The following is a 25,445-nucleotide window of genomic DNA, read 5'->3' as shown; positions in this document are numbered from 1 at the left end:
ATTATGTCTTTTCCTTCACAGAGTTCAGTTTCATTTGTAGGAAACATTAATTTAAGTCACAGGGTACCATTTGCCAAGCCCACAAGAGCTGCTCTGTAGGCTCAACAGGCATCCCTGCTTAGGAAGGATGTGATTCAGTGATTGCAGGGACCATCTCCTCTTCTGTGATAGATAAGCGTTTGGGCTACTGCCACCACTCAAGCACTAAAACATGTAACAGACTGGCTTGTGTGTGAGGCAAACCAAGGAGAGACAGACACACACACACACACACACACACACACACACACACACACACACACACACACACACACACACACACACACACACACACAGCAAAGTGATGAGAAAATCTCCTTAAAGCTATAAATTCAATGACCCTCAACAGTCACAGGCTCACACAGATGTCACTGATGCAGCCAGGAGCACCCACCTGTTGTGTATAGAGTTTGTTGGTCCGTGGTGCACGGAAGGACCACCATCCTTCCTCGTCATGACCGGAGGGGGACACATGCCGGACCCCACCTGAGGAGGCATGCCGCCCATATTGGAGGCCATGGCAGGACCGTAAGGCCGAGTGCCCATCTGCCCAGGACCTATCCTGCCCGGTGGCATGCTTCCATACGGAGCCCCGCTGCCCTGACCGGGAATGGGGTTCATGGAGCCACCCATGCCGGGGCCACTGGGGTAATTGGCGTTGGGCATCCCTGTGTAGCCGGGCTGCCTGGGATAACCTGAAAGTGTTACAGATCAACATTTAGAGTTTCATGCCCTCCTGCTGTGTTTCAGCCTAAAACAGATCTCATCTAGTCACTTCTCACTGACGGGATAAAGAGTTTCACCAGTCCGGCTCTAAATTTACCTCAGCTTGTCAGAACAAGCAGCCTGATGAAGCGGGCTTTATCTGGCTCCCGCCTTTCTCTGCTATGACTCATAGCAGAACTTCTTCAAAGCCCACAGAAACCATCTGAGACTTCAAAGTGCACTGATATAATTTCATGAATGTAAGAAGTGAGAGGAAACTTCAAAACCTCTTAGAAAAAAAAATCTGGGCTATCTGTGAAACTGTGATGGTCACAGGACAACCACTGTAAACTCATTCATAATATTTTGAGTATTAAAAAAAGAAAAAAAGTCTGCTTGATATGACAGAGCGGAGACACTGCACTCTTATTTTTCCTGCTGTACAGAAGGCCCTCAAAGCAACACCACCCAACACTCACAGCCTCATGTCTCACCTGGCGGGCCGTACTGGCCCCCCTGAGGGACGTAGTTTCCCATGGTATTGTTCTGAGGATAAGGGCCCATCCCACCATGGATCTGCACTCCTGAAGACTGGCGTGGAGATAAGGCCGAGCCAGGCTGTCCAGGGGACCCGTAAGGAGGCATCTGAGGATTGCGCATGTACACTGGAGAAAAGACAGGGAACATTAAGCAACACTGTTAGTTTTTTTTACACACACATATCAAAGTTTGATTAATTCAGCAACCAATAGTAAGTGGTAATAATTAGATGCCGATTGTATCTTATGTTAAACACTTAATGTTAAAAAAAACCAAGAAAATAAACAAAAAAACAACAAAAACAAAACTCCACGCTACATCTGCTTTAGCATACATTTGCACAACACATTATGGCTCAAGCTCTTCACTTCCTCACAAACACAACACAGTACAGTGTGTCTGCCTGCTCTCATTTGACCTGGCAAGTAGAGCACATTCTTATTTAGAAGCACAGCCTGGGGGAGTGCTTGCAGATGGGAGGAATGCATACAAGTGCAAACAATCACACCTAAAAGCTGCTGAGAATGGGGCGCACACACTGCTGGCCACTGAGCACATGAGGAGATACTCTTTAAAGGTTTCTGTTTGCAAACATTTCCAACACACTCACCTCTGTCCTGGCTCATGGATGAGTGCATGATGCTGTCTGACTGGACGCTGGGCGGCCGAGGAGGCATCTGATTACCTGCGGGACAGCGATGACATGGGTCTGAAATTACCGTGGGAACCGCGGAAATTTGTCTCCTTTATTTACAATCAGTTCTTGCTCTTAAACTTTGAAATACTGGCCATAAAATGAGTGTGACCCAGTCACATTCAAGCTAATAAACTGTGGCAAGTCTCTCCACAATGAGCAGAGGGTGGCACTGTAACCTCCGTCTCTCCGTCAGCGAATGGTTTACTAGCATCATGTTAGGAGAAACTTAAAGTTCCATATCTTGCAAATCGCTTCATAAATTACAAATGTGATCCGCATCGAGTTTTGAATTAAAACTCTAAATCTGTCTGTTTTTTATTACATATGTCAGACAGGATTTCTGCTGGATACGATGAATAGCTGACTACAAAGACATTGAAATTATTGTTGTTGGTTAGCCGTATCGAGCAGGTCCATTTTTACATTTAGCAGTCTTTGGCAAGTGAAAATAAATAACTGCTCAGTTGTTTCAGGACATCATATTTATGGTGATTTTCCTGTAAATATTCTGCATTTGTACTTTATCTACTGACACCCACATAATGCTATTATTCTTCTAGAACAAACTTGGTTTTAATTTTCACATTTTTCCTTGCCATAAAATCCCCCTACGTAGTCTTTCGCAGCTGAATTTCAGATTTCAAAGACCATTTCAAAACGACTGAACTTAAAGACCGGAAGATCTAAAACAACTGTATTAAAGCAGAGTAGAAACAGAATAATGTTTTAGCTGTGTGCTGCTGTAGGTCTGAAACAACAGTATTAACGGTATTGTGCGTTTACCTGGCACAGCAGCGGGGGACAGGGGGCCGGTGCGAGAAGGGGTGACGCTAGCTGGGGAACCCACAGGTGACGGCGAGGGTCCACGTATGCCCGGAAGGTGAGGCGAAGTGTGCGGGGAGAAGGGTGACTGGGCCGGGTTGCTCTGCTCGCCCTGGCTGCTGGACACGCCCGAGGTGCTGACACCCGGGCTCAAAGCGCCTTCTGTACCAGTGGGAAGGTCGTCGATGGAGCCGGATAAATCCTTGAAGGAGAAGAGCAACAGAACATGAGTCGACGATGACACTGCATTCGTTCGTTTACACTGTAACAAGTGGCTTAACAAATTTATTTTTACAATTCACATCACCAACTTGTTACTGATAACAAGTCAACACATTTCGCTCTCGCTTTTCCATAAAGTATCAGTTCCTACAGCTTGTGGAAGCATTTGCATCATTTTGTGAAGCGATGATGACTCAGCTGCTGATGAGTTCTCCTTAACATGAAGAACCACTAAGCAGATAAGCAGCTCCAGAACAGCGGCGAGGCCCACAGACGAGGAGAAAAGGGCCAGTGCTACAGTTCTCAAGCTGTAATGGCTAGCCGTTAGCTAAACGTGTAGCTATGAAGGGAAATTACCAAGCAATTAGCAATATCAACTCGATATGCAGTGAAGTGTAGTCAGTAGGTACACCGGGATAGATATCATATCATTACAATTGCTGTAGTAAGGCATGCTAGTCTAATCAAAGATGAAATGTTCAGATATGGTTCTGGTAACAAATGAAGCAGAAATCCACCAGAGTTATGGAGTTATTCTCTTCTTTGTGATACAACCATGATCATGGCATCGGGGCTGCGGCAAAAAGACGCATTGTCCAACAAGTTGCCTTTAAAAGTAACTGATGAGCATATGGGCTAAAAATACAGAACAAGAAAACTGTTCAGGTTTCATCAGACAAAACAAAAAAAAAATCTCTGCCACTCATTGTGGAGGCTCAGCTTATGATGGGAAGAGAGAAATTAAGTGGAAGAACTGATACTTGATATCAAAGGTAAGGGTGTGTGTGTGCACTGGGATGTAAATGAGGCTCTAAAAATGTATAAAACCTAGAAAAAGAAAGCGGCTGCATTCTGGGAATCACATTTGGGAGAAATGAATAAGAAACGATGAATATATTCAGGCTTTTCTCCTCCTGACCTGCATGAGGAGGGTGAGACTGTTTTATTTTCAGTGTCATGTCAAAGTCAAGAGAAGTCAAATCAAGTGAGTGGAAATCCAAATGGGCACTGATGCATTACAGCAATCTTTGCCCTCACCGGGGTGTGTATGTTACTCTCTCATAGAAGGCTGCCAGCCCTATTACAGTTCAATAATACATTTGGGTACAATGACTTCTTTTCCCACCTTTTTAAAAATACTCCACACATCACTCCCATAATGCCGATAATGATCCGTGCTGGCAAGGAGAACCGAGTTTGACTTGCAAAGAGAAAGTGGGGGGAAAAAAACAAACATTTGAAGCGAGTCATCTCGGGAGGCAGTTGAAATAATTGGTGCTGGGCACGAGCTCTGGTGCCATGTGGTGTTGTTATTGAGCCTCGCTGGCTGCGACACAAAGACGGGCGGGCGGGCAGGAAGGTAGGAAGGCAGCCGGCAATGATTATGTTTGTGGGAAGGTGAATGTTTACACACTGGCCACTCACGTGGAGACCATGTGCTCACTCAGAAATGCAAGCTCATCTGCCAGTCACATTGGAGGAAGGGAAAAAAATGGGAGGGAGTGAGGAGGAGGAGGAGGAGAAGGAGGGGGTGGGAGAGAAAAATAAAGCAGCACTCATTGGATTGTGGCCAACTATTCCCATAGAAATCTCACACTCGCAGGCTGGCTGCAGCCCCGAAGCCGGCGGTTTTGCACTTGAAACGGCGCCCGTTGCTATTTTTGGGATGTGACCTGATGGAGGAACCCCAGAGGGAGTGACAGGAGGACAACGCTGATTCAGAATCCACCCTTCCCTCCCCCTCCAATCCACCCTCACCCCGTTCCTTCGGCCCTCCCTCCCTCCGGCTCTTCCTCTCCTGCTCCGGCGACTGCACAAACCCAGGCCTCTCTGACCCACACTGGAAATACGGCACCAACAAAACCACGTGAAACGCAGCAGGAAGGGAGTATCGCACTCCAAAGTGTTTCCCTGGCTGACGCCCAATTAATGTTCTCAAATGCAAAAGTGGGTTAGAGGCACATCATTAGGTCTTCGTGCTTTGGAATCAAGAACAGGGAACCGAACAGCGTGACATTCTTTGCTCAAACAACCATAGCAGGAACCCTTTTTCCAGCAGCCAGCATCGTCAGCTGACCTACACCCACCCCCTCCTTCTCCTGTTCCCAACCAAGAGATCACAAGACTGGTCATCTGACAGAGGGCTCCATCTGAAGGGCTCCGACTGGCCAGATGCCACGATGACCACCTCTGTAGTTGGTACTCACAGAGACTCAGAAGCTGCTGCTCAGAGTCAAATCTCAGCCACAAAACAAGTTCTAAACCACAGCTTCCTCAACACAGACCAAAGAGGAAAGGATTCAGTTAGTGGGTTCAGCTGAGGAGACACCTCAGCAGGAGGATGCACACTCAAGACGAACAAACTGTCATCATAAGACAGAAAAAAGGATTTAACACATGATCGTGGATGTGGGGTACTTCTAGAGATCCATGGGGGTGTAAAAGCAGAACAAGATCAATCGAGTATATCAGTCGTCATTCTTGGTAGTACCGCCTCACAGTGGCTTTTAAACCATATTAAGATTTGGGGATTGAGGTAAACTGTCTGATTATTATAGTTTGTGTAGTTTCGTTTGTGTGTAGTTTGTGTAGTGGAGTTTCTGCCTTTTTTTATTAAGCCTATTTTCAGTTGACAGATTTACTTTTAATCAAAGGTTGGCAGTGATGTAACTCCAAACTAGTTACGCATGAAACACACATTTATGTTGTCGTCTTGGAGCCTAGAGGTTGATGACCACCAGCTACACACAGAGACAAGAATCATGCCATTAAAGCAACTATCACTTTACACCAATCAAGATTAGATGGGTTAGGATGGCGGGTTAAAGGTACGACCACCATATTATCACGCAATACCAGGATTTCACCGATCTTTGGCTGTGTTTGGGTTCCAACGACCATTTCCAAGCAGCACTGATTAAAGCTCAAGAGAATCATATTAAATAACCACGTTTGCATTGTTCTGGTGCTAAAATTGAACTCCTAACTCTGAGACGGACTGTTAGCGGTCGTCATTCCTGCCACACTTTAAAGTCCACTGTGTGGCGTGCATGGCTAATTGGTACACTGAAGTGTGCATCATGTGTCCAGCAAAAAGCTGGGATTGAGTTAGCTGGAATAAAGTTGTGAGAGCAGTCATTTTTATTTTCCTCCAGATTACAGAATATCTGTAAGAAACAAAAAGAAGCTGGTTGGTGCTAACAGGTCCAGACTGGGACCAGAATAAATCAGCAGGACTTTAAAGTGACATAACATCTGAGAAAAACAGGAAAGTAAACAAAAAAACCCAAACAAATGTGTTTTTGTGACAACGCTGCATGGTACGGCATGAAAACCGCAAAATTTAAAATATCCCTTAATGGCCCGATAACGCCGGCAAAAGCTCCGTTTGTGCAGCCTGTGTGCACTGCTACAGTGGCACGTATGCAGCGTACAGACTGAGCTCTTTAACATTCTGTAAATATCTGACAGCTCTGAATCCTCAGCTTGGATAGGCAGAAGAATTGTACACACACACACACACACACACACACACACACACACACACACACACACACACACACAAGCTCCTACCTACTCCCACTCTGCAGTCATTGATTTTTCCCAGCTCAATACTGCACAGCACCAGCCTGTTCTGCTGACTGCACAAGCCGGACAGCGAGGAGAGGACGGAGGGGGAGGGGTGGTGGATGCTGGTGATACTGATGCTGCTGAGGCTCTGCTATTCAACACGCTCATTATTTAAGGCAAATGATGAAGAGGAGGAGAGAGGACATAGATCAGGCATGAGGAGGAGTTGAGAAGTGGCGTGGTTAAGTTGGAGTAGCGTGTGAGCACAGGTGGGGTGTGTGACTCTGTGTGTGGAGGGGGGGGAGCTTGAAGGAAGGTCACAGCAGCATTATCAATGGCAAATATGACAACTGACAATATGAAAATACAGAAACGAGCCATTTCTCTATGTGCAGGGGAAGAAAGGGGAGGACCGGCGAGCCGTGTTGCAGAGAGAGCAGCAGAGAAGCTGCAGCTCTTTCTGTAGAAAGCCTCTCTGTGGCAGCCATTTTGTGCTTTTTCCCAGCACTGCCTAACATGGAACTTCAGAGCTGAGAAGTGCAGAACAGACTTCGGGAGCTTTCAAAGGCTAAAAAGCAGCGTTTCGAACGATGAATTCGTTTCAAATTCATTTTAAAAACGATACAAACTTTCCAGAATTTTATTCTTCTTCGTCTCCTTCTTCTAACGCACTTCTTGTTCACAAATGCTGAAAATCTTCGCTGCTCCCACAATTCTTACATTCTCCACATCTCTCTCGCCCGTGCTGTCTCTGAGTCATCTGCTCTGCTCTCTGCCGTCCTAATGTATTCCATTTGCAGATTACTTCACTGAATCAATCAAGCTCGACCAGAGCCATTAGTCTGCCAAGCCAGCCTTTTTTCCTCCCTCTTTTTTTTCTTTGGTAGGTTATGAGAAGCAGAAAGTGGAAGAAGCAGCGTAGTGGCTCGGAGTTAATGACACGTATCTGGAACATGTAACCCTGGTCAGTGGTGTAACTAGATCTGGTGGTGGTGGTGAGGAGGAAGAGGAGGAAGAAGAGAAGGGAGGGGGGGTGCCAAAGTTCATCTTTGAGTCACACACTTGCCCTGACCCGCTTCATTCTGTCATCCTCAGACCTCAGAGTCTCACCCGCTGCCTGGGCTGGCAAGCTTCCTCGTTCTCAGGCCTCCAGATGCTGAACACAATATATACAGCAAAGAACAAAACAAAACAAACCCAGCTCGCTCAGAGTCGACACATCCGCTGTGGCAAAGTGAAGAGAGTAAGAAGAAAGGGATGGAAGAGGAAGAGGGGGAAGCTGGCTGCATGTCAAGGGCTGCCATGGTTACTGTGATCCACGTGGTTGACACGTTAGAGCCGACACAGTCCCTCCCCCCTGTTGCTGCCATTCCTAGGTCTGCATGTCTCTGTCGACGGCCTCCCTGTGTGCCTGGCAGGGTCACGGTGCAGTCAGCTACTACAAAAGAAGAAGCCCGTCATTGTTACAGGAAACGCAGACGCACCAAAGCCCTGTTCACCCCCCCACACCCCCCAATATCCCTCCAGCTCCTTTAATTACATTTGTTGGGGAGGACTGGGAGACAACACGGAAGCACAAAGCGGACAGGGCACGCTCAAACTTTTTTGTCTTTTTTTTTGCCATCTCATTCTGGAGATGTTTATGTTTATATGCCAACGACCTCGTCAGCAGAGCACTCCAGCGCTGCGCATTTACCACTTGTTCAGGACAAAGTAGGCTTTTGATATCAGAATGGGGTCATGGGAAAAGTCATCGCTTCCCTTTCAAGCTTAAGATCAAGTGAATTTTTTTTCCTCAGCGCAGTTTCTCTTCTCTTTCTCTCAGCTCAGAATCTGAATGTGCTGACTTGACTTACTGAGCCCAAAAGCACATTATCTCTCGCCTATGATCAGAGCGCTTGTCTTCATCATTCACCAATGACACACAGTCCTTAGACAAAGTACAATTTAAGATATTTGTTCTGTCAAACCACCAGTCAATGCTACATTACCATGAAATGCCAGCGGGTTGCTGAAAAGAAGACAGACGTGTGGGCGTTGCTGACATGTCAGCCGCCACCCCAGAGCCTCCACCTGTATCTGGGGACTGTATCCACATACCAAGGGCTGATGGGAAGTCAACCAAAGACCTGGGGAGAGGCTGCTCCAGCCCCAGCTCAAGATTTGCAGGGCTGAGCTCAACCATAAGGGGGCACTCCCATCCCACTATGAGGGAAGAACTGGAGAAAGGAGGAGAAGCAAGGCAGGCCCCTGCCTCAAACAGCAGCAGCAGCAGCCATTACAGGGTTTCACACACACACACAGCACAGACAGACGAGAAACTCCAGGCACAGCCAAAGCACCCTATAGGTGCGCCATGCACTCTTACCATATATATATGCCACCGAGCAGATGACTCGAACCCCAGTTAGTGTTTGAAATTAACAAATCGCATTTGTGCAATTTCATCTCCCCAAGGTAAATAACAAAGGTGGATAGTGACAACAACAGCAGGGTGTCACAACGCTCACAGCACCCTGCTGGGGACAGATATCTCAGACACAATGTCTACTACCTCCACAGATGAGCAAGCTCAAACTCCCGAGAGATCAACATTACACTGCTACTTTATCAGCAGCGTGGGTAGGATAATAACATGGAACAGAAAGTAGAAGATGAAAGAGTGAACCAGCAAAAACAAAAAAAGGGGAGGATGCCACGATATACGAAAATCTAATCCTTCTGACACTGATCGGTGCTGTTCAGCTTTTACTTTGCTGTGTGATACAGGCTTGCAGTCAAAAAAAAAATCTAGGCCAACTATGAATCTTAATCAATAAGTAGGGAGGTCTTTTTTAAACGCTCCACATTTGCCTAATTGAGCTTCACTGTGGGGGTAACAGGAAAAAAAAAAAGGAGGTGTGCAATGCACACAAACACTGCAGCAGCCTGTGTGGAGCTACCACAGAGTAGATGAAGGGAGGCGGTGGAGAGGAGGAGGAGGAGGGAGGGAGGGAGGGAGAGGGTGGTTGGAGGGGTCTGATTGCTGTGAATAATGGGGAGATGGTGTGTGCGTGGGGGGCCTTTTGTGGAGATCACAATAGTAGCAGGGAGTCCCAGGGCAGCGCACAGATGCCCGAGTGAGGCAGGCAGCTGCCCAGCCCGAGGTGAGGGGTGATGGGATGCGCAGGGCTGAGGGGGCTGGAGGGGCCTCGGGGTGAGGTGGGGGAGCTAGAAGGGTGGGGAAGCTCCAGACCTCTACAGCCAGTCTGCCTGCTTTCCAGACCAGCAACGCCCCTCCCTCTTACTGTCACACAGTGTGTCTAGAGGGCGCTACTAAAGCAACGGACACCAGCAGTGAATTAACTGGGGATAGGAGGAAAAAAATCATATGTAATATGAAAAGGGATATTTCGCAGAGCGAGAGTTAAATTCATTGTCAGCCTCTTTTCATCAGTCCGTGCTCAGCAGCTTGTTCCAGCGAGCGCCAGAGAAAGCCAGGGACATACAGTGCTGCAGTCAGCCACAGTCTTTGTGCTGCAAAACTAGCTCAGCCCAGCAAAAATGGAGGCAGAGGGGAGGGGCATGGGAGAGTGTGCACGCGAGTGTGAGAGTGAGTGAGTGTGCAGAGAGCGCAGAAGGGAGAGTGCTTGATGCACTCTGTGTGTGCGTGTGTGTGTGTGTGTCAGGGCTTTTTTGTTAAGTTTTTGGGGTGTTTTTTTTTCCAGGTGGAGAAACAATTCAGTGAAGTAAATGCAAAACAAGACACTTTGTCAACAGACTAAATTTCCTCAAATAGATTCATTAAAAATCATCTAAAGAAAAGAAGGAGAAAGAAACAGACGAGCTGGGAGAATGGGGGGAGGCACCCTGGAATCTGAATAAGACATGTCCACACAGGAAGCAAGGCCCCCAGAATAGCAACAGGAAACTGGCCCAGGACTCTGAATACTGTCAGAACCTCGCAAAACAAGGCTGCGCTGCACAGCGTTATGAAAGCTGATTTACTGAGAGAAGAGAGCGAACGAGGAAGGAAAGAGAGGGGGAGGAGGGCGCAGGCGAGGGAAAGAGAAAACGAGAATTTAGACAGAAAGAGGAACGAGTCAGAGAGAGAGGGGGGAGAAATATATTCATATAGAAATATATTTCAAACAGAAATAAAGAAATGCTGCACAAAAACAGAGTGTAATAATGAAAAAGGCGCTGAGGGGGTTGGGCTGGGTAGGAGAAAAAAGAGAGAGAGAGAGACAGAGAGAAAAAAAAAGTGGGCCGGCCTTGTCAGGCTGATTGCTCCAGAGCTATGTCGCAAAAACAAGCTTAGCTGCCGCATGAGAGCAGAGCTGGGTTGGGCTGAGGAGGGAATGGGGATTGGAGGCAGAAGGAAGGGAGGGGAAGGGAAGGGAGGGGGAGGGGGGGACTCGGAGTTGATCAGCAAGGCTGGAAGATCCCTCGGTTCCAGATCAGAAGGCTTGGCACATAACATTAAAGGTCATTAAGAGGGGGGGGGGGGGGGGGGGGGAACTGTTGTTGGTGTGGGTGGTCCCTGAGCTCTGGATAAGAGTGGATTCACGCAAAGGCGGGACTCAAGATAAGCAGTGATACGTTTAAAGGTGGGGAAAACTAGGATCTTCAGTGGATGGCTGTCCAACCAAAACAACAAAAAACAGGAACTTGAGAACACAAATAGCAGAAATGCATCAATGACTTTACACATAAGGCTCAAGAATCTGCATAATTAGGGAAATACATTCTACTAACGGTAAAGACTCTTATTGTGAGAAGAGAAACCAGAGGACCAGGACAGAGGAGAGAAAAAACAAACTCGAGTGCAAGTGTATGACCAACATGTGACCTTCCTCTTAAGTCTAGAGCACATTCAGACACATCAGAAAAGAGGAGCACCACAAGCAGTGGGCGGTCCTGAGTGGGATTAGCCCCACAGTGGAGAAAGGGTGTACAAAAGACTTGGGAAAGGACAAGAAGGGGATTTTAAAGAAAAAGAAGGGAAAAAAAAGACTAGAAGAGAGGTGGGTGGGAGTGACGGGGCTTGATGGTGTCCTGCTAGTTATTCCCCTTTCCACGGTTTTTACACAGAGAGGAAATGTCACATCTAAGGAGTATGAAAGACGCCTGCTTTACTTCTGCTGGGCCCTAGACGAACGAGTTCCCGAGTATTCACGTCTGCATGGCTACTACTACAACACACACAGACACCCCAAAAATCTGACCAGCATCACACGTCAACATTAAAGGTGTGTCCCAGACGTGTGACATTAGCACAGACATCAAACTCGTTGAGGAGCTGCCAGAGGGGAAATTAAATAGCTCCTCAAGAAGAGCTAAGTCATTCATGTGTTTTAAAAAAAAAAAAAATGGCAGAGTCCCCCCTTTAATCATGAACTATGGTTATTCATTACAAACAGAGTCAATAATGTGAAGTATTTGATCGAAAAAAAGAACACAAACCCTTTTTTTCCCTCACCTACTTCTTATCTCTTAATTCATTTCCTTTCCTTGAAATGCCACAAGTGTTATAAGGCCAGATGTATATTCGAAGACCACAAAGACTACTACTTTGCTGCTGTATTTCACCCCCCCCCAAGACAAGCTTCAGTTAGATAACCAAACGGTAAAAACATAAAAAAAGGATTCCTCAGAACTGATCAAATGAACAGCGAGGTAAATACTCAACAGTTAAACTGTGCATGTGTCTCCTGGAGCCAGAGTGAAAACAAACCAGGAACCAGTTGAACCTGCTCAGCTAGTTCCACTCTGACCGCACATGTGTGTGTGTCTCTCTCTGTTTTAATCTCTCTCTCTTCCACTTCTTATCCGCAGCCCTGTTCTCAAACCGACTGTTGCTCTCCTACCTGCGCCTTCCAGCAGGCACTGAGCCTTCTGTACACCTTTATTCCCACCTCAGCAGCGGCCTAACAGACGCTGGGTTTTTAAGCACCTGCCTCAAACAGACCCATCTGTGCTCTCGATGAGGTGATGTCTGGCTGGCTCTGCACGAATGCTACTAAAGTAGCTAAATGGCATTTACCCCTCAGTCGCTGTTGGATCGGGATTCAAACAAGATCTCAGGCAGATTAAAAGAAATGAGTCTATACAAATTACTGCAGGTTCTTACAAAATAAACATACTTTTTTCCCCCCTTCAAAATAAACCTGTACCTTTCTTTCTGACAGATGCACTTAAATACGCTCCTTTGCTTGGCGTAAGGCTAATTAGTTATTTAAGATTAGATTAGCAAACGCTTCCTAAACGAGAGAAGTACAAACACAATTTAGTACCAGTTACTTATTTTGAGACAAGAACAGGAAAATTTGTATCTATTACACTCATCAATCCACTAATAAGTGTAAAATAAAAATAATCATACCACATAAAACCTCCACATTTATTGGGCTAGAATACAAGGAAGAATTTGTGTGTGGACAACACACACACAAAAAAACATTTCTATACATTTGATTTATACAACCTTGGTTTCATATGTGGTCAAACCAACACATATGAACCCCAACAAGTCTGACCATGACCCCTTAAATCATCTTTTCTTTTTATGACTGCAGCTGTAAATCTTTCTCTCGGTTATTTGGGGGAACTGCATGTTAAAATAGAAAAATTCAACAATAATCAGATCAGATATTACACATATTACTTCCAAACCTGGCTTGCTTCCTAACAATGTCAAAGTGAGCACATGCAATAGGTACCCATCCAGGCCAATTCCCACCTAAACCAAACAGAGGTTTTCCAGTGGTGACAACAAATCCGAGGTTGACTGTCTCCTGGTGTGTTCAACACGGGACAAAGGGCAACTTCACATTCAAGCCCGAAAACGGCTCAAGTTAGCGAGTTACTATAACTACATTCATTCTTTTTGATATTTGTATTCCTTGGTCACAAATGTTATTATCATTTCATTTTTTTTTATACAAGTATGCATCTTGTTTTCTTTACTGCAGTGACCTCACGTTTGAAATTATTTTATTATGGCAGAGCAGTTAAGACTTTGGTTTTTGGGCTCCGACCTCACAGGTCCCCAGAAATCATGCACAAAAACTGGAGTGATAATTTTTAGAGCCTGTCGGTGGACGTTGAGGTGTTAGAAGGGATGGATAGTGATGCAGGGCAGCGACATAAAAATTAAACAGACCGCCAATTTGTGCTGTGTTTGTTATATGGTATAAGTAGAGAGTGCCATGTTATGTGTGTGACACAGCATAGCTCGAGCTGCCTACCTCAACTAGCTAGTAGTAAGGACTAGGGGTGGGCGATATAAACGATATACGATAGAAACGATATAAATTTGGCCAACGATAGAGATTTTGACTATATCGCTCTATCGCGATAGCGCATGTTGATGATGTCATCAAGCTGCGCCTGTTTTGGTCGAAAGCATCGCAGCGGCTACAACCATTATCATCTGCAAATTATGGCGGGCGACAGTCATAGCAAAGAGATGAAGCACTTTTGAAATATGGGGAAAGCCAAAAACTGCGCTACCTCCACTTCCGTAACATTGATTCATTAATGTTGAATTCTCTCGCAGCTGCTCTAGTCCCATGTTGTTGCAGTATATTAATAACTAACCTTGTATTGTGCACGAATAATCTCAGTTGTTCTCCTGACTGAAGTTTGGCCCGTGTATAGCATCCTGCTATACGATTGCATTTGTCCCTAACCACCAGAATCCCTCACGTTAACTTTTATCGAGTGGAAAAAAAGTTGGCGTTCATCCTCCAGCGTCACTGTCAGAACTTGGTATGAAATGTTTAGGTGTAAACTAGCGAGCTAATTTCCTGTTAACGTCTAACTCCGTTAAATTAAATAAATTCTGTTTTCATGGATGCATGGATGTAAAGCCTTATAGTGTGGAAAATACGTTATACAGAAGAAAAGAATATATCGCGATATATATCGTTACCGCACATGCTTCAAATTATATGCGATATGAATTTTAGCCCATATCGTCCAGCCCTAGTAAGGACCACTGTCTGTATAAGTAGGTGTCCTGTTAACAACAGCAGAATTGTGATGCAGGCTGTAATGAATGTGTGGCTCTTTTTTTAACAACACATCCATTTATTTTGAGTTCGGGGGAAAGGACCGGGCTAAGTACTATTTTTTTTCTTACTGAGAGCAGTCTTTACACATATTTCAGTTCTATCGCACAAAGCATTGGAGTTTTTACACCACTCTTTATTGTAGAGTTTCATTGTCACAAATCCTTTTCTCAGCATTTCTGACTTGTTGGTGATATTTTCTGCCGCTTTTATAGTTTAGCAGAGGTTACAGAATAACTTCAGCACCTTGTACAACAGGTATCATCGATGCACATCTACTTCTAACACCTGCAGGTGTCACCCCAGCTGCTCGGACTCAGGCTGGCAGGGTTCTACTCTGAGTTAGCATGGTCTCATCTGCACACACTTTGGTGCCGCAGGGATGAGGAGGAAAAAGAACGGGAGGAGGAGATCTGTTTACCACTGCCATAACCAGATTAATGGCTCTGTCGGCCAATCAGACAACACTGATGGGGAATCCCTGAGAAGATAGAAAGTAAAAATAATAATAATAAAGAAATAAATAAAAATAGCCCTGGCCTAGCCTTCCTGACCAATGGCCAGGTCCACAGAGAGGTGTATAAATAAATAAGGGAAATAAATAAAAGAGGAGGGAAACACATCCTGAGGGCATCCCCTACTGGCGTAGACAGCGCTGCCTCTCATCCCTCCCTCTTTCAGCATCTTCCACTCCAACCAATCACTCACACTATTTGAAGTTATTTGCTTGCACTCCCTCAGTCCCACACATCTCCCCCCCTCCCACCCCTCCAAACTCTGCTCCCTCACTTTCATTCTTTCTTATTAATGATCTCATTTCTCACTCTCCTTCCCTGAGGCCCAGAATGAGGTTAGATCTGCAGTCTGACCTATAAACACTGCCATGGAAACTGCAACGTGTTACAGCGAGACACCTCTTTAACACAGAGCATGGGGTGGAGGGCTGGTGGAGGGTGAGTGTGTGTGTGTGGGGTTGGGGGGTTCTCTCACCTTTATCTTAGCCAGAGGGCTATCAGATGCGAGATTTGCTTCACTTTCAACAATCCTTATCCAGGCAGAACTATTTTTCCCCACTTTCTGATTTCTTTGCTCTTTAAGAGCAAATGGAAACCGTGACTTTGCTTGCTCGTGCTATCAGCTTCTTGTGGGAAGGGTTGGGGTCTAAATTAACATTATAGCGCTCTTTACCTCTCCTTCAAAAATTCTTGTGCTGTTGTCACTGATATCCAGATACTACTGAATTCAACTTTATTTATACAGCGCCAAATCACAACAACAATCGCCTCAAAACACTTTATATTGTAGAGTAAAACCTAGAATAACAGAGAGAAACCCCCAACAATCAGATAACCGCCTATGAGCAAGCACTTGGCGACAGTGGGAAGGAAAATCTTCCTTTTAAGAGGAAGAAACCTCTGGCAGAACCAGGCTCCAGGAGAGGGACGACGATCTGCCACGACATGTTGGGGGAAGTTAGGTAGAGGGTGGGAGATACTTGGTTTCAAATATTCCATCTAGGAGGGAGAAATTTCTCAAGATACTGTGAATTTAGCAACAAAGCTATTACTCCACTAACATCTGCAGAACAAAATATTGGGCCTTTTTCTACTAAAGCACATGATACCCACAGAGTTGTGATCATGTATAACATTTCCATCACATTGCTCTGAATAGATTGACTACCAAACCATTGGATTCACAAGCACAATCGATTGCACGGTGGAATCCAAAAGCCAACATTTACTCCACATTTGCATGTTTGCTTCACTCTGAGTGACACTATACAAATTCACCTATGAAGTAACTCAAACTGAATCACAGAGCAAAGCCTAGTAAACATCAACTGTTTTGAGAAATAAGTTCAATTTTAGTCTGAGTTTCAAGCAGGAGAAATGGGTACAGAGTAAGAAACACCAGGATGGGATTTGCTTAAATCTCATTTAAGGGGTGAACCCATGGTCGAGGGGTTTTAGGCGCTTACCAAATCGGCTAAAGCAGCCTAGTTCCCGGATCAACACCCAGCCAGAACTTTGCTGCATGTCATTCCCCTGTTCTATCCCCACATTTCCTGTCAATCTCCACTCCACTCTATCGAAATAATAAAGGAAAAATATTATAACATGTTCACAGAGGCAGCCATAATGACATTTAGAGCTGGGTGATTTTCCTCTACCACATATGGCTATAGATTCTGAATTCAATCAAGTCTGACTAACATCACTAATTATATCAGTGCTGTCCTACATGTTGGGCTGACTATGCGGTTACGATTACAAATGGTTTATAAATGTTAGTTTAAATGTTGCTTCTGTGGGATATTCATCAAGGGCGTCTGTGAATGTGGTCTGTGGAATTCTGGCGATGAAACCTGCTACAAAATTCAGAAGTTAAAAGCGAAGACAGAAGCCTCACCGGCAGACTGGATGGCCGCGCCTGCATGCTGTCTTCTTGACTGCTCTTGTTTGGCTGGTTAGATGGAGGAGCGCTGGACTGTGAGCTGAAGGAATCCTGGGAGAGTTCCTGATTGGAAGAACGAAGACAAGAGACAAAACGGACACAATGTAAAAAAAAATAAAATAAAATCTCAGAGTCGAGCATTTATTACTGCTTGTTCCCTTTTTGCAGTGCACAGCTAATATAACCACTGTCACACTGATACAAATAACAGATCTCCACTGGGCTGGATAAATGTAGAGAGCCGTGACCGACTGTGATTTGAATATTTACTGTACGTCATGTTTGTGTTGCCACAGGGCTCACATGGCATGGGGAAAACTCACTGCTTATTCTACAGCTTGTGCTTCAACTTATCATATTTTTTTATTTATTTTTTACAAGAAACTACTAAAAACTGCCCCGTTCTGTCAACGGTCTTGTGTGCGGTCCATTTCCTGTTGTTCATACTATCCATTTAACAGACAGGAGCCTGTTTAATTAACTAAGTAATTAAAGCTTAATTACCAACAAAGCAGCTCTGAGTGGGCCACACCAAAGGTTTATTCAAAAGCTCTCATGGCTGTTTCCCTGTTTAACCCTTGTAGAGCAGCATCTCACTTCTTCCATGTGTTTTTGCTATGGAAAGCTGAGCGTGCAATGTTCTTTTCAACCGACTATTGAAAGTTATCAAGTGAAGGCATTTCCTGGGAAGCAGGCAGTTTACAGTGCCACTGTTAGATCGGCACGGACATCATTACAGCACTGATTAAGTACAGTAAAGTCAAGAGCATGTGTCAGCGCAGGAATCTCCTGCTAATGGAAACACAGTTGCCCCTGACACAGCACATCACATCAAATTACAGCTAAAGTGTTCTAATAGAGTTTTGTGTAAGGATTACCTGTGGAGGAGGTGGGAACCTCTGATAAGGTGACTGCTGCTGCTGCTGTTGTTGTTGTGGTGGTTGCTGCTGCTGTTGTTGTTGTTGCTGCTGCTGTTGCAGCGGGGGAGTCTGAGAATATGGTGATGGCTGGCCCTGCTGGCCATGACCTGGAGGCTGTTGGGCTTGAGGAGGTGGACCTCCTGGTTGTTGTTGTTGTTGCTGCTGCTGCTGTTGTTGTTGTGGTGGTGGTTGTTGTTGTGGGGGCCCTTGTTGTTGTGGGGTTTGCTGCTGTGGTGGCTGCCCTGGACCAGAGGGTTGCGGGTACCCAGGCTGGCCCTGAGAGCCCTGCTGACTTTGCGGACCAGGTCCCTGCTGCTGCTGCTGCTGTTGTTGACTCTGCTGTTGCTGGGGAGATACATAGGGTGGCTGTCCTGGCTGAGACTGCTGGGGCTGGCTATACGGAGGTTGACTCTGAGGAGGGCCGTGGGGACCTTGAGATTGTTGGTATGGGGGTCCTGGCTGCCCGTGTTGGCCTGGAGTCTGTGAAGGATGGCCCTGTTGGGGGTATGAAGGTCCAGAGGTTCCCTGGGGTTGGCCAGAGTATGGAGGTTGCTGCTGTCCAGGGTGAGGCGCAGGGCCATGCTGACCATAGTAGCCCTGACTTTGCTGTCCATAGCCTCCTGGGCCCTGTTGTCCATATGCTGACATCTAGAAAATAGGATATCAGTTATCAACAGTAGTTTATCTTCAAAGGGGAAGACTAGCGATGCTTGATCTGAAAGTGCGAGCAGACACAACCAGGCACAGTTTTACTATCCGGAGCCCCTCTGTGGAATATCAGTCACTACCTGAATACAGCATGTGTACTGATGGGATCTGCAGAAATATATAAAAATAACTCAATATTCAAAGTCACCTCTTTAGTTTTCATTTTTTACCATTCATTCTCCACAGAGTAATCAGAGCATCTCTTCATCTTCCTCACAGATTAAACAGAAAAGACAAACTGCCCCCCCACCCCTCAGTTTGAGTGGTGTGTTCCTCACTATAAACTGATCAGTCAAAGCACATAAGAAAAAGCATCCAAGTGTCGGAATTCAGCCGTGTATTACTTTAAATTACTGGCATGAAAATAAAAATTGAGTTTTGACTTCATCTCCTTGAACTTCAATATGAGCCTTTTCATATTCTGCCCGAACCTGCTCGCGGAATGCCTTTCAATACCAGTGTTTTTGTTTCATTACCCTCAAGGAACATGGAAGGAGAAAGCGCTGACCTTGTGAGGAAACACTGTAATAAGAAAAGAAGAAGGGGGGGGAGCCATGTGTGGGGTTTTTTCTTCTTCGCAAGGGGACTGAAGGGGGGTGAGGGGGTTCTCAGCTACTCGAGAACTATAAGAAAATACAAGATAGTAAAGAATGGCCTCACATTTAAAACAACATGAAGTGGCTGTATTGTATCTGTCTGACAAAGGCGGGGAAGCCGTTTTCTTCTCTGCAGGGCACTTATCGAGTCCACGGTCAAACACCAGGCAGGCCAGTATGAGATAATCACACCACACAATGGGCACAAGACCACAGGCAGCGGACGCACAAGAAAAAGGCTTCACTCTACGGGATTCCCTGCATGCATTTCTCTGTTAAGATGAACTGCCTGGCTGAGAGAGTTCAAGAAGGGGCTTATTCCTAGCTATGAGTAAGTAGCTATAGCAAACTGGATGTTTGCCGTTTTCAATTGGACAACGCTGTCAGAAGGTGCTGCCCACTGTGCCTGTCGACACAGCTTGGATTTCCCCCCCATCTTTGGCTTTCAAGCATGAAAATAAATCAGACAGTGGGAAACTGATGGGCTGCTCTCTTTTGTGTCTATCCCTGTAAAGAGTTTTTTTCACCCCTCCTCTTTCTTCAGAGCCTTTTGGGATTCAAGTGAAAAAGATACAGAAACACAGTTTGGTTGGACTCTTCAGAGGAGGTTCGTGGATGTAGTTGAGGAAGGGTTGGTGTGACAGAAGAGGCAGAATTTTGGTTGGGGCTTTCATCCACCCTAATAAACAGGACTTTAAATAATAAGTTAAGTATGCAAGGTAAGAGACACTCAAGGTGACAATGCTGATATTTCTTTGATGTCTAGCAGAGCAGGTGAACGTTATTTGGTTATATGTTAATGCACTTTATCCTCTCTAGTTTACAAGATATATCTAGTTAAAAAAAAAAAACAGACACAGGGCCACACTGTAAGTCTTTCAGATCTTTAGCTTTTTGTTTAATTACAATTGTTATGCTAAGCTAACTGTCAGATATGACACACACACACACACACACACACACACACACACACACACACACACACACACACACACACACACACACACACACACACACACACCATCTTCCCTATGACAGCCAGAACAGGGTCATGCCTTAATGGCTTTCAATTCCTTTAAGTCACTGTACCTGGATACATGACATTTGTTAAATATCTTCTGCTAACGAAGAGTTGTTTTGACCTGGATTAGACTTTCTAGTAATGACATAGTTGTTCCAATGCTCTATTACTCTGGCAGTATGGCAGAAGAGTGTTACCCTATCGATACTACAGGCTCTCCTCTGAAACCATGCTGTAGTTTCTTATCCTAGTTCATGTCTTCTTCTCACTAGATGGTACAAATTTGTGGAATAAATTCTGACTGCACAGTGCTGCTTTTTTTAAACTCGACTGCTACATATCACCTTACAAATATTTTTCTTGTCATATTTCTTATTCAAATTATTTTACATTTCTTTTTAAGGACTCTTAAATTGGTGCAGTAAACCAAAATGTACAAAAACATCTCATCACCTACTTAGTGGACAATCTGCTAAATTTACTAGCATAATTGATGAAAAGAATTTAGCCTAAGTCACCAGATATTTCAAAAATAATCTGCACAGAAATGTCTTAACAGCAAATATTGGTTGTGCAAGGTTTCAATTAAAACTGTACAAATAGAGAGCCAAGTTAATCATTACTGACCTGTTGTCCGTATTGCATGCCACTCATGGTTCCGGGTGGTCGGCTCTGCATCCCAATAGGGTACCTCTGAGGGCCCGGAGGGCCATAGCCCTGCCCTGGGTAAGAGCCTGCCTGCTGGGGTCCAGGCCCTGTGGGAGGTCCTTGCTGCTGCTGCGAGAAGGGGTTGGGTCCTCCATATGGTTGGCTGCGCATCTTCCCTACCTGGTCCATTGGGCCTGGAGGCTGGAGAAGATACAAAGAGAATATGTGATACATCCATGAACTGACGAAATAGATTGCTGGAATGACAATTCTGACATTAAAGCTGTATGGTGAAGCGGACTTTAGAAATAACTGTGTGATCCACACAATTATTGTGATTTTAGTGCTGATGGTAATGGCATGTCTAGAGTCCCTATTAGAGGGTTCAGTCATACCTCCTAACAAGCTCTATAGTGATAGAAATAAAGGGATCTTGTTCAGAGCACAGTGAAGTGACAGAAAAGGATGAGAAAATGCGGTCCAGGTCAAATTTAGCTAGAGTTATTTTAGAACCTTTTTTAGTGAGTTGTCTTGAGAAGGCATTACTCAGCATGACTCCACTGCAGTGTGTCCTATGAGCATCATCTCATAAACCAGCCACAGTGTAATCAAGCAAATATAGAACAAAAAGCAGAAGGGAGGGGGAAAAAAACTGTAGTGGATTTACTTTCCAAATAGAAAGGGAAAAAAAATTGGCCATGAATGAATGAATAAGCCCACTACATCCGCCAGGAGCATTTCCCGGCCCAGGAGATCATTGTGCCAGTGGGTGGATACTGTTACGGCAGAGACGTTGGTAAAGGTTTCTATGAAAATAAGCTTAAGGAAGTGGAAGTGTCTGCGGTGGCTGGAGCTGTGCCCACCTCTCAGCTGGAAGCCGTGTAAGGATAAAGGGTGGGGTGGTGGATGTGGGGAATGACCTAGGGCATCCTGGACTCGTAGAGATCCACGTGGTAAAAACAGGGAATGTTACGGAGTCAGATGGCATATTCTGGGTTGGTAGTGGTTTACAATGAGGTAGCTTCATCTGTCAACAGCTGGAACCAGTGTCATAAAATGTCTATGCCATAAAGTCGGTGACAGTGTGTTTGTGTGTACATAACACATGGTGGGATCCCTTCCGACACAACACTCCCCCAGCATGAGAAAAAAAAAAAGTATATCCAATATTTCTAAAAAATTAATAAAATGGGATTCCACTGCAGCATTATTAACTGGTCATCAAGTGGAAAAATAAACAAATAGCAATTCACAACAAGTTTTCTGCTCGTTTGCCATGGTCTGATGCCATCAACACATCACACTTCTGACAGCCTGTGCATGTTCCCATCAAACCCACCGCAGCGGCGTCTGAAAGTACAAACCACAACGGGGTCTTTGAAGTAGCAACACCTCCTGGCCTGCTGACCTCGGGCAGCAGACACAAAGGTTTCATTGCTTCCCACGGTTATTAATCTGTGTGCAAGTGTGAGTGTGTGTGTGTGTGCCTGCGCGCGCGTGTGCGTACGGGTGTGTTTTTCCTCCCCCAAAAACCTCTTTTCCTCGGTTAAGGGAGACAACCACTGGGGCTATTTATAGCCAGTGAGACGGAGAGGGCAGTCTGCCGAAAATGTAACAGGTCCCAGCTGCACTGCTGTTTGAACCCGGGCCAGGGCTTGCTCTTCCTGGGCTTTAATAAAGCAGCAGGCTTTGGCACTCTATGAATGACAGTGCTGCAATGAAAGAGGGGGAGGTCGGGGTAGGGGGTGACTCAGTAGGAGGCTTGTGTGTTTGCGAGTGTGTGAAAATATGTGTGTGTGTTCCAGAAGACTGTAGCTGTTGGAGGTGGTGGTGGGGGGGTGTGTGGAGAAGGGGTGGATCAACAAGCTGTCAGCGTGGTCAACCGACATTATCCAAGATAACATATTCCACTCCAGATTTTCCCTCTAGCCTCCTCCAGGCCAAACTCTCCTGAGCTCCTCCAGGTTCACAAGAGTGTGTGTTTGTGTGTTGTGTTGGATGTCTGTGCAGGGAAGGAGTAGGTGGGAACAGTGGGAGGTGGGATGGGGTATCTTGCACTCCCTTGGGTCATTACCGACCGCACCAGGGGTAGAGGTAACAGGCTCCACTGTGACCTCTAATGCACTTTTAACCTCAGACTCGAAGAAAGGACACCATGCCTGCTGCCCCCCCTCCCCAGTCATGCCAAAATAGGAGTCCAAACATCACTCTACACAGCTTAAATATGACTGGTAGAAAGCAGTGAAGCAGACACCACATTGTTGCTGTTTTTTTACACATTTCCAAAAGTTTCTTTTGTCCAATTATGGCAATGAGGAGCCAAGAGGAGGAAAAAAAAAAAAAAACTGGAGCGGTTTCTTTCACTGGACAGAAATATCCTATAGCTCTTTTCTAATGAGCTGCTTAAGCAGTTAGACAGAGCCTCCTGAGTCATCTGTAAAGTGTGCCACCGAGGCCTGAATCACCGGTAATGTCCTCCAATCCACATGAAAAATGACTAGCATGCAAACAAACTACAAAAGCCGGCACACTAAAGGTAAAATCTATTTCTCATTTAGACAAAAATCTCCCAGCGATGACTGGGCCATAAAACAATCAACCTTTCTTCCCCTCACCAATTTCGGTCGATACTTTTGCCAGCAGTGAGAATATTTCTAAATGAGCGAACAAACTGGCTTTTCCATTAAGAACCATGACAGCTCGGCACCCAGCTCAGTGGGGAGAGAGCTCGCAAGTACGACTTGACTACAATCGGGGTTTCCAGCCCGGAGTGGAACGTGCATAGTAACGGCTCCCGAAACAACCACTCTTCTCCCTCTCGTGTCTCAGTTATCACCCACTCCACAGATGCAGATAGGGGTGCTTTGATCAGGTCAGGAGATAGTGAAGGTGAGCGTGCACTGTTCACAAGTGTGTTAACGTATTTAAAATTAGGCTTCATTTTCTTATTTTTTGAGTCATAACTATTAAACATTCTAAATCTTTTCTGTAGGAAAATGAGGTGAAAAAGCAGAAGAAACAGGTAGACTGCACTCCATTGAATTGTGTTAGCACAATTTGTGCTTCTAAAGATTATGAAAACATCATTTAGAAGAAAAATTAATTTGTTGTATTCGTTGAATCAATAATGCTCCTGTTTTGCTGTTTTTCCACTTTACGTGGACCAGTTCTCCCAGTATACACCCAGTATAAATGTATTTATTTTCTCTGATACACCCGCAGACCTTCCACGGTGTAGACTCCAGATTGTGGGGACAAGCAGTTGTCTCTACCTGACAGGCTTCATCAGTTCAGGGAAATCCACTCTTAAAAAAAAAGTTCAATAAATGCATGATGTTTCAAAAGCTTGAATTGAGCAACTGTTTTTAATCGTCGATGACATTCCTGACCGCAATAATTTGTGATTATGACTTGCCACAATGAGCAGCACGGCATTAACAGATTTATAAACTTTGTTTCTACGTAACGTAACTATTGTAATAATTAACTGCAAAGTCACTGGATCAAAGTCACTGACCTTTTTAGAAATCAGTAAAGCATAAAAAATAACTACTACCTTGAGCCCTATTTTGCGGGCTTTGGCCTTCATATGCGTTAAATCCCCCCCCCCCCCAAAAAAAAACAACAAAAAAAACACCCATAAATTATAAATCTGCTATCACACAACTGGCAATGTGACAAATTTAATCTGCAATGTAGTCAGTCAATTAGCATTCAATAACCTGTTTGGATAATTAAAGTAGCTGAAGCCAAACTCCAAAAATCCAATGAATCGCCATCATGACCACACAATATGGGTAGGATGTGTCGAAAACCGCGCTCAATATAATCTTATCACATTCATGTTTTGGCTCGATGGATTTAAATGCATATGGTTTACAGCTCAGCATAAAGATGAGGAACGCAGGGTGTTTGTTTTACCTCTCTGCCTCATTCGATCATGTTAACACATCTGTACTCTGCAGGCTGGGAGATAGCTGTGGCCGGCCTACTGCTCGGCACTTCATTGATCTGTTTACCAGTATTTTCCTTGGATTGCTTAAGTTGTTCACATCGGACATACCATTACACATCCTTCAAATTCCCAGAGAGCTTTTGTAGAGGCCTTTGTAGGTGCGCGAATGTCTGCTTTAACCCAACTAAAGAGTCTACTGCATCTTGTAGACAGAGGCCTGTGAATGCTATACAAGAGTCTGTTTAGCGTTCTCTTGCTTACAGAATTAGCACTGCTGCTGCTCCTCAACTTGAGAATTTTATCAAAACCAAAAAAAAAAAAAAGAAAAAAAAAAGAATAAAAGTAGAATTATGTTAGCAAAGATTAGCAGTACAAGGTTGAGGGAAAAAATTCCAATAGAGGAGATCTATACATATCATTTGTTAGTTTCTGATCTATTTAAAAGGACACTGGATTTCAAGGTGAAACAGCCATATCTTTAACAGTATGGG

The 25,445-nt window shown here is 45.0% G+C and overlaps 1 protein-coding gene across 2 annotated transcripts in view; it reads right to left on the bottom strand.

Moving 5' to 3' along the window:
• arid1ab (AT-rich interactive domain 1Ab) overlaps positions 1-25,445 on the bottom strand; it is a 54,946-nt gene that overhangs the window by 10,214 nt on the left and 19,287 nt on the right. For both annotated transcript variants that reach the window (XM_086279116.1, XM_086279117.1), the window contains exons 2-8: positions 20,979-21,200; positions 17,985-18,674; positions 17,062-17,169; positions 2,765-3,005; positions 1,895-1,969; positions 1,239-1,409; positions 434-734 (exon numbers count right to left, since the gene is read on the bottom strand). In XM_086279116.1, coding sequence (XP_086135242.1) covers positions 434-734; positions 1,239-1,409; positions 1,895-1,969; positions 2,765-3,005; positions 17,062-17,169; positions 17,985-18,674; positions 20,979-21,200 — 1,808 coding nt within the window. The remainder of the gene's footprint in view (positions 1-433; positions 735-1,238; positions 1,410-1,894; positions 1,970-2,764; positions 3,006-17,061; positions 17,170-17,984; positions 18,675-20,978; positions 21,201-25,445) is intronic.

Source organism: Aulonocara sp. 'chitande type north' Nkhata Bay, linkage group LG22, assembly GCF_057382095.1.
Source record: "Aulonocara sp. 'chitande type north' Nkhata Bay isolate Kocher_YH1m ecotype deep benthic linkage group LG22, A_spYH_male_GT1.1, whole genome shotgun sequence".
In the NCBI taxonomy this organism is placed as follows: domain Eukaryota; kingdom Metazoa; phylum Chordata; class Actinopteri; order Cichliformes; family Cichlidae; genus Aulonocara; species Aulonocara sp. 'chitande type north' Nkhata Bay.
This window is presented reverse-complemented; position numbering and strand designations above follow the sequence as displayed.